At 36.1% G+C, this 16,549-nt stretch overlaps 1 protein-coding gene across 1 annotated transcript; it reads right to left on the reverse strand.

The window, feature by feature from the left end:
• Positions 1-384: 384 nt before the first annotated feature.
• On the reverse strand, positions 385-1,588 carry LOC113756421 (protein SMG9-like). Its single transcript, XM_027300103.1, has 3 exons — positions 1,434-1,588; positions 862-1,123; positions 385-785 (listed from the first exon to the last, which is right to left on the reverse strand). The coding sequence occupies exons 1-3, from the start codon at positions 1,460-1,462 to the stop codon at positions 633-635; spliced, it is 444 nt and encodes a 147-aa protein (XP_027155904.1). The 5' UTR covers positions 1,463-1,588; the 3' UTR covers positions 385-632.
• Between the last annotated feature and the right edge of the window lie 14,961 nt (positions 1,589-16,549).

The raw sequence follows: 16,549 nt of genomic DNA on the forward strand, positions 1-16,549 counted from the left end.
TGGAGGAGTAACCATTTCTTAGATCTTTGCAGAACACCGGTAGATCAGAGACTAGAAAATAGATTCCTTTCCCGCTTTAGTTTTATTCAACATTTTATGTCTTCACCTGCAGATCATCTGTTGATATCGAGTGTGTTGGGATAGAGTATTATTTAGAATAATTATTGTAATACTTTTTGTGATGTGATGTATGTGAGATAAAAAGTAATTAAAAATATAAAAAAGTGAATTTAGAAATGTGTTTACGATCCAAGCGAAATATTATTTGAGATAAATTTGCAATCGAAATATGCTCGATGTTTCTTTAGATCTCAGATGTCATTTCTGCACATTCTCATTTGATGATGGTTGTATCACTTGTATGACACAGAGGAAGACGTGCAATTGTTGGCCAAAAAATTTTATTGACACGCACATGATGACGTATTCACCCCATTCTTCCCGCAATGTATAATCAAACACCATAAAATAAGCCATGGGGCTGTTGTGAACAGGTGTTTAATCATATCAATTAACAGAAGAAACATCAGATTTTACAGCAAAAAACTTAAAAAGTGGTCCGCGGCACGAAGCCAGCTATGAACTACAAATGGGTCTCTGAACCTTCAGCGAAGACGGCAAGAATCAAATAGCTACCTTCTAAACATGCCCGAACTTTGAAGCGTTTTACAGTAGTCTGCAATGACGGCAGAATTCTTGATCATGTCCCATATTTTAGCAGAATTCTTCAACCAATCACGCTCAGACACTGTCCTCGAGAACGAGGAGCCACTCATGGATAGAACCTAAAGAATAGACCAATATTAGCTTTGCATCCTTAGAAATGATACACGAGAGAGAGACAGAGACAGAGACAGAGACCTCATCCCTTAACTTCCAAATCACAGAAATGTAGCTTTCATACTGTGCCCAGGGGGAGTCATCTCTATTCTTGCTTGGAACTAGAAACAATTTTAGTGCTGCAGAATCTGTGCCATCATTTTGACTCTTGATTGCGGAAATGCTGTTCTCCTTTGATGCATTTTGGCATTTAAGCCTCACAAAAGATGATGGGTTAAAACACTGTTGAAGTGCCTTCCTTAGTTGTGCAGCATTATGCGGATTAACATCTTTGTCACGCAGTCTACATGAAGTGATAACAAACAATAGCTCATGCTATCATTCAATTTCAACACCCAATAAGCATGGAAAAGGAGAAAAGGTTAAAAACAATCTGCAAAAGAGGTGGTGGCACAGACACCTCCTTTTCTGTTGGTAAAGCTGTATGATAGGCTATCCTGCAATTAGATTAAGGACAACTACACTGATATCTCCATAACCTCGTTTCACGCATAAATTTAGCAATGAAATTAAGTACTAACTAGCCCCAAACAGGATAATTCTTTCCATAAAGCTTCCCTTTGGAAAACAACTTTGATGTAAAACAAACTCACTTTGTTTGCACAAAAACTGGCGCTGCCATATACTCTTTTCCCACTTCCAGAATTTTATCTTTGTTTTCTTTTTCAGAGATCAGACTAGAGCCATGCGGATGCGAAAACGACACTGAAGACGGATCAGGTATACCATGCTTCAACAAGTCCACCTGCAATTAAAAATGAACCATTTCTTTAAAATGATACCAATGCAAAATCAAAAGAAAAAAAGACAAAAATAAACAGAAGTAAAAAAACAAAACATAATGGAAAATTCCTTTCATGTGGCGTCTATATTGAAAAAAAAAAGCATGAAAAAAAATGTAAAATATAAAACGAATCGGGTGACGATCGAACGAGGGTTATTGTACCGAAAAAATGCAGTTTTCAAAAATGATTGGAGGAATAGGGGAAATGTCAGGAGAAAATGAACGAATAACGAATTTGCTCCTTGTGAGCCGTATCCTTTTAATGGAAATGTGTTACTATCGCTTTACCATTGTAAATGTTTCTTGAATTATTGATAACTCCATGTTTTAATGTATTGGATTGATTATCTGAATTATGTGTTCGGAACGCTTACTGGGCTTTTTAGCTGCATCCTTTAGTTTTGTTTTCCTTACAGGGGAAGGCGAGCGAGGACGTGAGCTTTGAGATAGACTAGGCCAATCTAGTTTTTTGTTTCTTTTGTTTTCTTTTGTAGTGGTTCTCGCCTAGGTGCTTGGCAGGGCTGGACGTAATGAAGTTGATTTGAGAACCCTTGTATATTTGATGTTTATATTCTCTTTTGGGTTGGCAATGTATATAAGTTTCGCTTTAAGTTTGGATCAATGCCCTATTTATTCTTGTGATTTATTTCAATTTTTAATTGAGGACTGTAGCGAACGACTGAGTCCCGGCGAGAGCTGGGCAGGCGGCCCGCCGAACCCTCTGGTACGCCTTAGGGGGAGGTTGGGTCGTTACAATGAAACTTCAATATTTTCATACACATTAGAGATATTGGATGCATGCTTGATTTGAAGATGTATAGAAGTAGAAATTGGTGATAGAAACTTGTTTGTTTGTTGGAAACTTTTCAGCTTGGACTGAACTAGGAGAGGCTATAATTTTTTAGCTTTTGGTTCATTTTTTTGCTGCAAGTTGCTAGAAAATCTTTTAATCCTTTTGATAGATGAATCTTGGTGGAAATATGGAATGCATGTGAATTATACGGCTGTTAAAATTTTCAAGATGAAACTGAGAGTTGTGTTAGGATCGAAAATAACCTAAGAGGGGGGTGAATTAGGTTATTTAAAAACTAATCAGGTTGTGAGACACTTTTTGCTCAATATGAAATTTACCCTCTTTTCTAGGTGACCACACAATGAACAATTGATCAAGAAAGTAAGATTGCTCAGGAGTAGAAGAGATAACCAGCTAAGAATTACAAGACAGTAAGTAGTAGGGAAGGAATAGCAAACCAATTTACTTCCAAGCTCCTCTTGAGCTTGAGTATCACTTTATAGAACAAGCCTCTTCAAGTTGATCAAATACAATCACCCTTTGTGTACAAAGGAAGGATCACTTCCTCCTTACCCCAAGCTACACTTGGTCAAAATAGGAAGTTTTACTATCACTCGGATAACCCTCACAAATCTACACTATTGAAGTATTTATCCCATAAGAAGAGTTTACACGAAATTCACACAAACAAGAGTACAAATTTTCTAAGAAGAGTATTTTCTTGCTAAAATCACTCTAGATCTTTTGTAGTCTTAATGTGCAAAAGTATTTTTGAAGTGGTTGACCATGCTCTATTTATATGAGACCAAAAAGTTCCTCTATTAATACTTCCAATGGATAGAAGGTAGCTGAAGAGTCAACTAGCCGTTGGTATTGTCGAACGTCCGGTAGACCTATTTCTTGCGTCCGACAGCAGGTAGTGAGCTCAAGAAATTTACTTCAATTCTTTTGGATGACCGGTACCTTCAATGTTTGCATCCGAAAGTAGATAGTGAAGCTGAGAATTCTTCTTCAATCCTTTCGAACTTCCGGTGCCTTCAATGCTTTGCGTCCGAAGTGTTGCAATGTTTGTCGGACGTCCGGTGCTCTAATATTGTACGTCCGATCAAGGAATGACTTAATTTCTTCGGACGTCCCGTGGTGGAGTTCTTCATGCGTCCGAAGTTGCGCAATAATTATCGGACTTCCGATCCAGTCTTCACGAGCGTCCGACAACTTTCATCACTCTTTGCCTCTTTTACTTAAACTTAATCTTTGAACCTGATTTGTTTCATTGCTGAAAAGATCTTTGTGGAGATATTAGTAACATCCATTTGTTTTGTAAACATCAAAAGTTAGGGACTAAAATTAACAATCTCTCCCTTTTTTATGATGACAAAATAATGGATGGAGAGAAAAAAATAGTTTAGTCGAAACTCCCCCTCACATAATGCATCCAAAAAGTTTGTAAGTATACACTCCCCCTCAGAATAACTTCCCCTCACACATTTACTAGATTACACTTTCTGGTAAACTAAATTAACAGAATAACATCCATATCCCCCTTTTTGTCATCATTGAACAGTTAATATCAAAAATCAAATGCAGTATCCAATCCCAGAAATCCAACATCCATGTCATCAATAACATATTGATGATCCAACATTGTCAATAACACCCATCATCATCAAAAACAGCAATCAATTTTAGGGTTGCAATTAGATATACCAACGTCCAATATAATACACCAAAATAGCAAAAATACAGTTGACAGTCATAGAGAATTGAAACCAGAATTCAGCAATCACAGGTTTACCAATCATTCAGTACTCATTAGCCAAAAGCAAATAAGAGTTAACCAACAGAGTAACCAGAATAAACAAAGTAACCAGAAACTATCAAGGTTATATATCACAACATAAGAGTTAACCAAATAAACTACAAACCAACAGAGTTATCCAAATAACCATAATTCTGAGTACAGAGCACTTGAATTGTCAAACAACAAAAGATGCAAATGTCTACTATGAAGCGCCATTCTAAAATGAAGTACAAGTGCCTAAAGGTGCCTAAATGGTGATCTTGGACGATCCAGGCCTCTTCCTTGTTAGGCGAAACTGAGCAGGATCCACTTCTTCTTCTTCAGTTTCCTCATCATCATCACTGTCTTCAGTTGCTGGAGCCTTGCCCTTATCTTGTGGCTGAGAACTGGAAGCATGAACTTCTGGAGTGGATTCAGTATGTGGAGTGTGCTCAGTTGGCTCAGTCCTTGGCTCCTTTTCATGCACATTCTCATCTTCTTGAGGAATAGGAGATACAAGCAAGTTTCTTTTGTCAATGAAGGTAGCTTGTTGCTCAGGTGACATGGTCATCATTAGGCCATCTTCAAGGAGGAGAATATGTTGTTTGAGATTCTCAAGCAAGGAGATAACCTCAGAGTTAGATGAAGAAGGCTGAATAGATGATTTTTTAGGATGAATAGTGAAGGGTGAAACAAATTTAAACTGATATCGAGGAGTTCTAGGGGTGACAGGAGTTTCATGGCGACTCTTTGTCCTAAACTCCAAAACAGACTCCTTGTAGCACAACTTACCATCAAAGAATCTCATATTTTTTCTTTCAAAATAGGCTTTTGAAAAGACGATGGATGGACTCCCTTTTGGTGACACTCCAGTGAAAGGAATCTTAAATTGAGCAAAGATTGGAGTTAGAAATTTTTCATAGAATAGTTTCCTACGGCTATCAGTGCTGATTTTGAGTAAAAACTTACACATAACAAAGTCGAAGTCAATTCTGATCTTTTCAAGAAAACAATAAAACAAGTAAAGCTCCATTTTGTTGGCATCAGTCCTATGACCATCAGTAGGAACCAACAGATTTGAAATTATTGAAAAGATGATCAAATTTTGAGGACTAAGATCCTCCAACTTTGTCTCAGCAGGGGTGTGAAAGTGTGTTTGAAAAATAGGTCATGAGTTTTGCAACATGAAAATTGTAGACACCAAAATTTTAAATTATTGTTATTATTATTATTATTTTTTTGTGATAATTTTTTTTAATCTCGTAGCATTTCAGATCATTATTATTATTACTTATTATTGTATTGTTATTTTTTATTTCTTTTATGATCCAGTTGTTTATTTTTATTTTTTTAAGGCTTTCTAATATTAGGATTTATTAAAAAAAAAAAGAAAAAGAGAGAGAAAATTGTTCACAAAAATATGTTTATTTTCTTTTGAATTCAATTTTGTAGTGTTTTATTTATCTTGTTAGAATTATTTCATTATGTGTTAAAAGAAAAAAGGGAAGCCAGCTCACGCTTGCATGACCCACACAGGATTCAAGCCTTTACTTCATATTGCATTGCAAGCAGAAAACATAAAACGAAAAAAAAAACAGAGGATGCAAAAATCAATTTTAGCTCCATTTTCTCTTACTCTTTTTCTCCTCCGTTCGATCATTCAAACAAAAACCACTTGGTTTGATCCAAGGTTATCAAAAGACCCCAGGAATTATAAAGATCCAAGGATGTAAAAAAGGGGGCAAGAGAATTGAGTTTTTTCTGAGCCTTAGATGTTAGGTTTCGGGAAGGAGCTTCCCATATAAAAAGCTGAGAAATGTGACGGCCAAGGAGAGAGGGAGGAGCACGGAAGGATCTGGGGGAGCTGTGAAAGAAAAACAGACGGCAAGAAAGAGAGAGAGGGAGGCTGGTTGGCGGCTGTGGATAGAGAGGAAAAACAGAAGGCTACAGGGGTTTTTCTTGGAAAGGAGAGGACGGCAGGGGGGCTTTTGACGGCTGAAAATCTGGGGTGAAAGAGGATAAAAGGTTGGCGGCTGAGAAAGTTGGAAGGAGGGCATAAGAGTGACGGTGGGAGAGTTTGGAGAGATAGCTAACGGCGGCCGGGCTAAGGAGAGAGGAACAAAAAAAAAAGGGAAACTAGAGAGCTGGAAGAAGAGGAAAAACGGAGAAAAGAGAGGGAGAGCGAAAGGGAGGAAAACTAGAAACGGAGAAGAGATCTGGGCAACGGAGAAACTTAGGAGATTCAAGGTTTCCGCTGGCGGGTTCTTCATCAAGATTGCAGCAATTTTCTATCGGGTTTGATCGTCTCAGGCTCACGGTTTTCCACACAGCGGAGCTAAGGGCTCCCAAAGGTAACCTTTTTTTGCTTTCATCCTCCTCCGCCTATACACGTTTTACTCCGCAACCAAAAGTTCCGCTACTTGACTTTTGTGATTTACTTTTATCGCGTTTCTTTCATTTCCATGCGCAGATTGATTCAGATCTTGGCTCCCTATCACTGTATCTGTGTTTTTATGATATTGTAGACCCTATGACTTCTTATGTAGAGCTTTTACTGCTTTTCTTTTAGTTAGCAACGTGTTTAGTAGAAGATTTCTGAATGAATCCAAATCTGCAAGTCGCTCCATCTTAGTTCAGAATTCACTCTCTGTTGTGGGTGTTCAATTTGGTATTTGGGCAACAGGTTTAGAAAAGCTAACTTTCATAATGATAATCCTTTGGAAATGTTTGGTCCAGATTTTTGTTAGAAAAATGCAGTCTTCCCTGCGCTGTTCCAGACGCGCTGACTTCCTTTTGTTGTCGCCCTTTTGTTGGTTCTTTTACTTCTGTTGTTGTCGGTCAGACCAGATTTGCTATTTTTATCCTACAATTTGGTTGATGATTGGGAGTTGTCTTGTGGTTGTTGATATTGTTGGCAATGTTTGGGTTGGTAACGAAGCAGAGCAGGTTGCAGAGAGTAGCAATGAAAGTGTAGAAATTCCCAGCTTTGATTTTTTCTTTATTCAGAATCTTTTGACATGTATAGGTCTAAAGCTAGGTGCTCTTTGGATTGTTTTGAAGTTTATGTAATTTTAGTTGTTGGGTTTCATCTGATTTTTTTTTTTTTTGCATAAAATGTTCGTGTGAGGGAGAAAGCTGCAAATTTGCAGCGTAGAAGCGTGAAGTAGCAGGGAAGCTCCTGCTGCATTTTTCTTTGGTTTTCTTTGTTTTTCTTATCTCTTTCCTTTACTGTCAGTCAACTAGATTTGCTGCTTTAGTCCTGCAACAAAATATAGTATTTGGTTTAATTTATGAGTGAGACTTGCAACATTTGTTTTTGACCCGAAAATTCTGATATTTGGTTGGCTTGTCTTTGTTCTTCAATTTTTTTGCATGTTTTCCAGAATTTTGCATGAGATCTTTCTAAATTTTCTGCCTGTTTGGATAGTGGTGAGTATGCAGTTTGTGTCTAGTTTAAAGCTGTGTGTTTGGGTTTGAAATCGGAATTTGAAAGCAAGTTGTGCGTTCGGATTTTGTTTTGGCTGCTGAAAGCTTAAGGGCAAAGTGTTGCAGAAGTTTGTTTTTCCTTCGTAGATTGCATGAGCTGCATGAAAAACTTTCAGAAATTGCCACTTCAGCCCTCAAGTCTCCTTTCGTTTCACTATGGCCCAAATAATTGAAAAAAATAATCAAATCGGCCCTTTTAATTTCTTTAATTGTTTCAATTGGGTCTTTGCTGGTTTCAACTTGATGAATATGAGTTGTCTAGTTTATTTGAACGATTTGTGTGGTTCAATTTCATGTTTATTTCCATTTCGTGTGATTATTTTGTTAATCAAAGTGATGCCTTGACCCTTTCTTTGTTTTTGGAGGGTAAATGAATAAATTCATTTCATTAGGGCCCCAACTCAAGGGAGGTACACTCTATCTCTTATTTCACTTTATTTGACCCTATGTGTCTATGTGATTTATGTGCTTAATTGCATGCCTTTTGAATGTTTTCATTTTATTTATGTATTTGTTTATCCGCTTTATGTGTTTTAGTTTTGTATAGTTCTTTTCAATTTCGATCATTTGAAAGGCACTTGAATGCCGAAGTTGTAATAGCTAGGTTATTTTTTTATTTTACTCCGTTTCCCCTCTTAGATTGTAATAGGCTTCCCCCCGAATGTAATAGTTTGGGCTTTATTTGTTTTATTTGCCTTATGTGTGTGTTGCATGTCTATGTGCTATGTGTTACCGCTTTCTTAGGGTCTTACATCTAGATATCATGCTTACGTGTTATGTGCTATATGTGATTTATGTGTTTACATGCTTTTATTAGGTCTTACATGATTTATTTGATTATAATTAATGTGTGACGTTATCACACTAGTCCAACGCTAGTTGTGATCCACTTCTCGATATCACACTAGTCCAACGCTAGTTGTGATTTCTTTGTTCGATTTCTCACTAGTCCAATGCTAGTGAAAAATGTAGAAATATGGGTTAGTCCAACGCTAGACCCTTAGGAGCCCTTCGCACGTTAGATTATGATTGTGTGATAAAATCACTTCATCTCATGCATATCTTTACTTTCTAGGGCCTCTTTCACCATGTTGCATGACACTTTCCTCATACATGTATACCCCTTCCCCCATATTTTCCCTTATATATGTATCTTACTTGCTCCTTTTGTATGAAACATGACATTAGACTTGCATTTCATATAAGCCTTAAAATTAAATCATTTGCTTGATTAGATAGGAAAACCCCCTTGAATATGGGATATGGACGAGTTTGGCTTTCTAACCTTAGCACGCTCGTATTCCATCTATTAAAGGGGAAATTGAGTCACGAACATTAGTTCCTCGTACCCGACATGATGCACTCCTTTAAGACATGTATATTTCTATAATTATTTTATCCCTTTTCTTTTTTTGGAGTCTCATACTTTTGCATTATTCGTGACTTCTCCAAAGAGTCATTATTGGGCGTCACAATTAATGTGATTGGCACCATTCAATCTTTGAAGAGAAATTTTGCCCCCCGATGCCCACCTAGGTCTAGGGTTTGCATTCATATAGTACATTCAAATGTGATAAATCTTTAGGTTAAAACAAGAAAATCTTTGACTAAAATCACGCAACTAGCCTTGGCTAGGTCGAAAGAGTGCCTCGAATTTTTGTCCTTGCCTTCCCTTTCTTCAAATGTGACTCCCGAATTTTTTTCTCTGATTTTCGTAGACTTAAGAGTCGTTTAAAAAGGATTTTTCATGATTTCATCAAAAAATTCATTTTTAGGTGACTTGGTACACCTTAACTCAATACCAAGTGGCGACTCCGATTTTCTATTAAAAAATCCTTTTTAAAACTTTATTGTTGGGCCCAAATCGTCGCATTACAAGTCCCATTTAGGCCCATTTTTCTTTTTTTAAATAAAAAATTCATTTTTCAAATCAAAAATTCACTTTTTAAACCATTTATTTATTTTTTAAAAAAATGGGACGCGACAAAAATGATGATAGGCAGAAGGAAACTCTTCATAAGAGAAAAAGTTTACAATTTTTCCTTTAAAATCATCCTCAATTTTGGTCTTTAAAATAGCATTAACAATGTCAGGATTAAAAGCAATATCCACTGAATTGACTCAAGAAACAAGATCAGTGTGTGGGTTACCCTTCCTAAGATTGGGAAAGAATTGGTAAAGCATATCAGGATAGTAAGTGTTCGAAATGGTCAGAATGTGAGTCCATTTTTGGAATTCAAAAAGCTTAATAACTAGTTCAAGGTCAAGCTTACGGAATTCATAAGGAATAATGGTCCTCTGAGTGATGAAACCTTTCTGTGAAATCAATTCAAGCCTTTTCCTGGCGTCATCATCTATGAATTTGGGTAATGGAGTAGGATCTTTTTCAGTTTGAGGCTCAGGTTACTTTCTGGCAGGACATTTCCTCTTTCCACTGCGTTGAGCAGATGGTACATCAGTCTGTACATCAGTCCTTGTCCTTGGTGATGTCCTGGTGGAAGGCTCAGCAGTTTGCTGTTCCTCAGTAGTTTGTTGTTCCTCAGTAGTTTGTTGTTCCTCAGTAGTTTGCTGTTCCTCAGTTTGGTCAACAGAATGCTCAGTGGTTTGCAGTTCCTCAGTTTAAGCAGTCAGTTTCTTTCTGGCAGACTGTGTCCTTTTTCCACCACATGTCTTAGTTCCTTTTCTGGGTGATTTCATGGTGGAAAGTTCGACAATCTCAATGTCTTCATCCCTTAGTCTGGTAGTGCGTCCGGCACTAACAGATCCTCCTCTTACTCTAACCATAATGATATGCAAGGATGTTTTTTTTGTAGAGTATGATGCAAATGTGTATGAGATGGACTTAGAGTGTGGTATAGACTACAATGTATGCTTGAATTATCCAAAGAGAGTGAATTTTGAGTGACTAGCGTTTCGGCTGAAAATTGGGATTTGTGGGGTGGTTGGCAGTTAGAGGAAGTTATGAGGGCTAATGGACAAGTAAAAAGAATGTAATGGTGTTGGATAGATCAATTTCTTGGAACCTGTTCAGAAGAGAGATGAATTTTTGAAATTTGAAAGTGGGAAAGGACGAAGGGTTGCGTTCGGGACAACGGTTAAAAATGAATTGAATGAATAAGAGAACTGCTTTATAATACACATCTTTAGCATGTCAGACGGGCGAACGAAGAGAGTCAACTGACATACCCGGCCGAACCAAAATTTTTCTAGAAAAATAACCAAGAACACTGTCGGACGTCCGTTCTAATGCATCGAACGTTCGATAAAGTGTGACCCGAGAATTTTTTAGAGAATCTTTTCTAAGACGCCCAATTTTGTTCTCAAAAACATAAATTGGTCAAGTGGTAAGGTTTTGGTAAGAATATCAACAATTTGATCTTTTGAGCAAATATATTGTACACAAATTTCACCCTTTTGGACAAGATCACGAATGAAATGATACTTTATGTCTATATACTTTGTCCTAGAATATTGAATGAGATTTTTTATCAAATTTATGGCACTTGTATTATCACAAAACATAGGCACACAGTCATACTCCAATCCAAAATCATTTAAGGTACTTTTCATCAATTGAGCACAACAAGCACCGGCGGCAACATATTCCGTTTCGGCCGAAGACAAGGAGATAGCATTTTGTTTCTTGCTAAGCCAAGACACTAGACAATTATCAAGAAAGTGACACGTACCACTTGTACTTTTTCTATCTATCCTACATTCACCAAAATCAGCATCCGAGAAACCACATAGAGGAAATCCACGACATCTTGGATACCAAAGACCATAGTTCAAGGTTCCTTTCAAATATCTAAAGATTTTTTTTATAGCAATCAAGTGAGATTCTTTTGGACAAGATTGGAAACAGGCACACAAGCAAACAACAAACATAATATCAGGTCTACTTGCGGCTAAATAAAGTAAGCTACCTACCATACCTCTATACTTCTTTTCATCAATATTTACACTTTCTTCATTCTTGTCAAGCTTGGTAGATGTGCACATTGATGTTCCAACTTGTTTTGAATCCTCCATTCTAAATCTTTTGAGCAGCTCCTTGGTGTATTTAACTGGATTGATGAACGTGCCTTCTTGAGTTTGAACCACTTGTAGCCCAAGGAAGAAATTCAATTCTCCCATTATACTCATCTCAAACTCTTTTTGCATAATAGTGGAAAAATCCTTGCACAAATACTCATTAGTAGCACCAAAGATAATATCATCAACATATATTTGTACAATTAGGAGATCATTGGAACTTTATTTAGTGAAAAGGTGGTGTCCACAATGCCCCTTTTAAAATCATTATCGATCAAAAAACCACTTAACCGTTCATACCAAACTCTTGGAGCTTGTTTTAATCCATACAAAGTTTTTGAAAGGTTAAACACATGATTTGGAAATGCTTCATTCTCAAAATTGGGAGGTTGGTCAACATAAACCTCTTGATCAATAAAACTATTTAAGAAAGCACTTTTAACATCCATTTGAAATAATTTAAAATCCTTGAAACATGCAAATGCCAAAAATATTCTATTTGACTCTAGTCTAGCTACGGGAGTAAATGTTTCATCAAAATCTATTCATTCTTCTTGAGCATACCCCTTAGCTACAATTCTAGCCTTATTTCTCACAACTTCACCTTTGTCATTCATTTTGTTTCTAAAAATCCATTTTGTGCTAATAATAGGATGATTTTGAGGTCTTTCAACTAGTGTCCAAACCTTACTCCTTTCAAATTGATTTAGTTCCTCTTCCATGACCAAAATCCAGTTTTCATCTTTCAAGGCATCAACAATATTTTTGGGTTCAAAAAGTGAGACTAAGGCAAAATTATCTATCAATTGCTTAGTGAAGGAGCGAGTTCTAACCTTCTCGGATGGATCACCAATGATAAGTTTCTTGGGATGATTTTGAGCAAACTTCCAAACTCTTGGAAGATCCGTAGGTGTACCATCATTCTTGACATTTTCTTCCAAAATTTGATCATCCATTGAGTTGTCTTCTAGTGGAGTATTGTCTTGATCATGAACACCAACATCATCATCCTCACAACAACTCTTGGAAACATCATCATTAGATTCATCAAATGTGACATGTATGGCTTCCTCTATGACAAGAGTCCTTCTATTATAGAGTCTAAAACCTCTTTTGTTTTCACAATAACCCAAGAAAATCCCTTCATTAGATTTTTTATCAAAATTTTCAAGGTGTTCCTTGATATTTAAAATAAAATATTTGCAACCAAAAACTTTGAAATATCTAACAATTGACTTTTTATCAAACATTAACTCATAAGAGGTTTTGTTCAAAATTGGTCTCAAAGGAACTCTATTCATAGTATAACAAGCCGTATTTACGGATTCGGCTCAAAAATATTTTGACAAATTGCATTCACTTAACTCTATTTTTTCTTTCAACAACACCATTTTGTTGTGGAGTTCTTGCATTAGAAAATTCATGAGTGATTCCATTATGATCACAAAATTTCGAAAAATCATAAAATTTAAATTCCGTGCCATTGTCACTTCTAATTTTAATAATTTTCAACCCAATCAGATTTTGAACTTTTGCAAATAAGGAAACAAAATTTTTGAAAGCATCATCTTTGTGGGCAAGAAACATCACCCAAGTATATCTAGAATAATCATCAATAATAACCAAACAATATCTTTTACCACCCAACCTAGCAATTTGGGTAGGACCAAACAAATCAAGATGCAAAAGTTCCAAAGGTTTTGAAGTAGAAATACATTTTTTGGGTTTAAAAGAAACTTTTACTTGCTTTCCAAATTGACAAGCATCACAAATTTTGTCCTTTTCAAAGTTAATTTTTGGCAAACCTCTAACAAGTTCCTTGTTGGAAATTTCTTTTAACAAATCCATGTTGAAATGATAAAACCTTCTATGCCATAATCAAGGGTCTTCATTCTCAATTTTAAGACATTTAAAGCTAGATGAATCAACATTTTCAAGAATAACTACATAGATGTCATTTATTCTTTTTTCCTTGAAGATAATGTTAAACTTAGAGTCAAGAACAAGACACTCATGTTTTTTGAATAACACAAACAGATTTCTATCACACAATTGACTAACAGTTAACAAGTTATAGCTCAGATTATTAACTAGAAGGACATTATGAACAAAAGTTTGACCATTCTTACCAACATCTCCTATTCCAACTGTTTTGGCTTTGTTATCATCCCCAAACGTTACTTTCCACTTGATTTTGACTTGAGTTTGATGAATTGTGATGGATCACCGGTCATGTGCCTTGAACATCCACTATCAATGAACCATATTGATTCCTTAATGATGTTCACCAAGTTCACCTACATAAAAGTTCACAGGATAATATTTAGTACCCTTTACTTTTTGGGTTCTTGAGAGTTAGCATTATGTCTAACTATCCACATGCATTTCATGTCATTTCTCATATTCTTCCTTACATAGCAATTACTCTTCATATGACCAATTTGGCAACAAAAACTACACATAGTCAGCAAATTACTTGTATGGACAGGTTTAACAAATCTGACTTGCTTTCTTCTATAAATGGTAAATTCGTTTGCACTAGAATTCAACATTTTCTCATGAATGCCAAAATGGGATATTGAGTCATTCCTTTGAAAACAGTTTTATTTCTTGTATTAAAGCAAATCATTTAGACAATCCATTCTTTTTTTCAAGCCACTTTGTTCCTTTTTAAACAAATCACAAAATTTTATTTTTCTATCAATCTCAATAAGTAAAACAGTTTCATTCTTTTTGAAGTGATCATTTTCATCTTTCAGATTATTGTTTTGTCAAAAAACGTTTACATTGTCTTGAATAAGAAAATTGATCTTTTGTTTTAGTTGCTTGTTTCTAGCATAGGATTCCTTCAAACTATCATGCAGTCTCTCAATGAAGGAATTAACATCTTCATCAGATTCATTATCACTATTAAGTTGAGAGTTGCAAGTAGTTACCTCATCATCACCAATGGCCATGAAAGCCATTTGAGCAGATTTTTCTTCCTCTTCAACATCACCGTCCGAGTTGTAATCATTCCAGGTGATTTGAAAGTTTTTGAATCTAGATTTTCGTTCAACATTTCCTTCTCTCTTCTTATTCATTGGGCACTCATTTATGTAGTGTCCTAGTTGGCTGCACTCAAAGCACTTGTCAGCTTGCTTTTTATTAGTCTCTTGCTTTCCTTTATTTCTTGCATTGTTGAACTGATTTGAAGATGAATTACTGGGTCCTCCTTTTTTGAATTTCCTCTTGTTGAGGATTCTTTTGAAGCTTCTTCTGATAAGAGTAAGATCATTGTCGTCAACTTCCGCATCATCTCCATCCAAAGAGGCCGAGTCATCTTTATCTTGAGATGCTTTTAGAGCAATGCTCCTTCTCACCTTTGCATCCTCTTCCTCTTATACCTTGAACTTAAGCTTCAGCTCATAAGATATTAGAGAATTAATAAGAGATTCAATAGACATAGAATTTAGATCTTTAGCCTCTTCAATGGCAGTCACCTTGTGACAGCCCCACTTTCCCCAAAGGCGAATCAGAAGGGTCAGCGAACTGCCTGCTCAGCTCTTGTCGGGGCTCACTACAATCCATAATTCAAAAATTAGAAATACTTCAAATATTTTCAATATACATTTAAAGTACTTCAAACATTAATATTTAAAATTAGCTAATCTTCAAGCTTAAATACAACCCAAAAGAATGTGTACTACAGTTATTACTATAATACAACTTGAAGTCTCCAAAAGAAAACAACTTAGTACTATTCGTGGGCACTCTCGGTCTTGAACCCTGTTAAGGAAAATAGAGTGGAATGAGCTAAACAGTCCACTGTGGTTTCAAAACACACAAGCAGTTCTAATAAATCAAGTAAGTTAAGCATAATGCACATATGGTTCAAAATTTCACATTAGCACATTAAAATGAGACATTTATCATTTTATAGAAATAAACACACATTAAAAGGATACAGTGTTCCCATAAAACTATTTCGGTTTGCTTCACCTTATGACTCCAATAATTCCCCTGGTTTGTCTGGCCATCACCTTATTCCTCCAGTGGTAATACTCGAGTATACCGAAACGGTGGCCCAGGGTTCCAACCTACCTGACCGAGTCTATTCCTGGCTCGAGTAGGTTAGCAACCAAGGGCAGGGCCCAGTTCAGCTAAGAGCTTACAACATGTGCAAATAATCAAATAAATCGGTAAATGGCAGAAATTCACGGTTAAACGGTAGAAATTTTTTATTTCAGTAGGTCGAGTGAAATAAAGTACACACTCGTCTTAAAATGGTGAAAAATTACATAGGAGCAATTATAGAGAACACTTAGCATTTAAACACACAAGAAATATACAGTAAACATGTAGCAAAACTATTCCAGTCACAAACACATGCAAGGAACACTCACCAAATCAAAAGTGAGTAAATAAGTCCTTTAGTATTCTGCTCTGAGATTTCCTTCAATATCCTCTTGAGCGCCTGAATAAATAGTGATCGATTATCACTCACATATACTCACAATCACTTAACATACAAGGAAGGAAATGTATTTGCTTAAACTTAGAACAATGCCTTAAAATAGTTTCACTCTATTGAAATTCAAGATTTAAAAGTGAGGATTTAAAGTCACAAGGAAAAACTCGTATCCTCCTTGAAATCGGATTTACAACGAACTATCAATATCAAAAGGAAATGAAAAGTTCTTAAAACTCATTTCCTACAAAATCGGAAATTTTCCGCTTTACGCGACAAACTTGGTAAAATCGGATCTTGAGTTCGGTATGTCCAAAAAGAAAAAAATTATACTTTTGGAAACTAGATCCAAAGTACTAAAAGTTCCCATAAGACACTTTT

Source organism: Coffea eugenioides, unplaced genomic scaffold (genome assembly GCF_003713205.1).
Source record: "Coffea eugenioides isolate CCC68of unplaced genomic scaffold, Ceug_1.0 ScVebR1_2308;HRSCAF=3313, whole genome shotgun sequence".
NCBI lineage: Eukaryota > Viridiplantae > Streptophyta > Magnoliopsida > Gentianales > Rubiaceae > Coffea > Coffea eugenioides.

Bases quoted from the DNA above. Each gene is read 5' to 3' on its own strand.
- LOC113756421 (XM_027300103.1), bottom strand. From the start codon at position 1,462: ATGGCAGCGCCAGTTTTTGTGCAAACAAA. The intron at 1,124-1,433 runs GTGAGTTTGTTT...CACTTCATGTAG, and splicing joins CCAGTTTTTGTGCAAACAAA to ACTGCGTGACAAAGATGTTA. The intron at 786-861 runs GTCTCTGTCTCT...TCTATTCTTTAG, and splicing joins TTTGGAAGTTAAGGGATGAG to GTTCTATCCATGAGTGGCTC.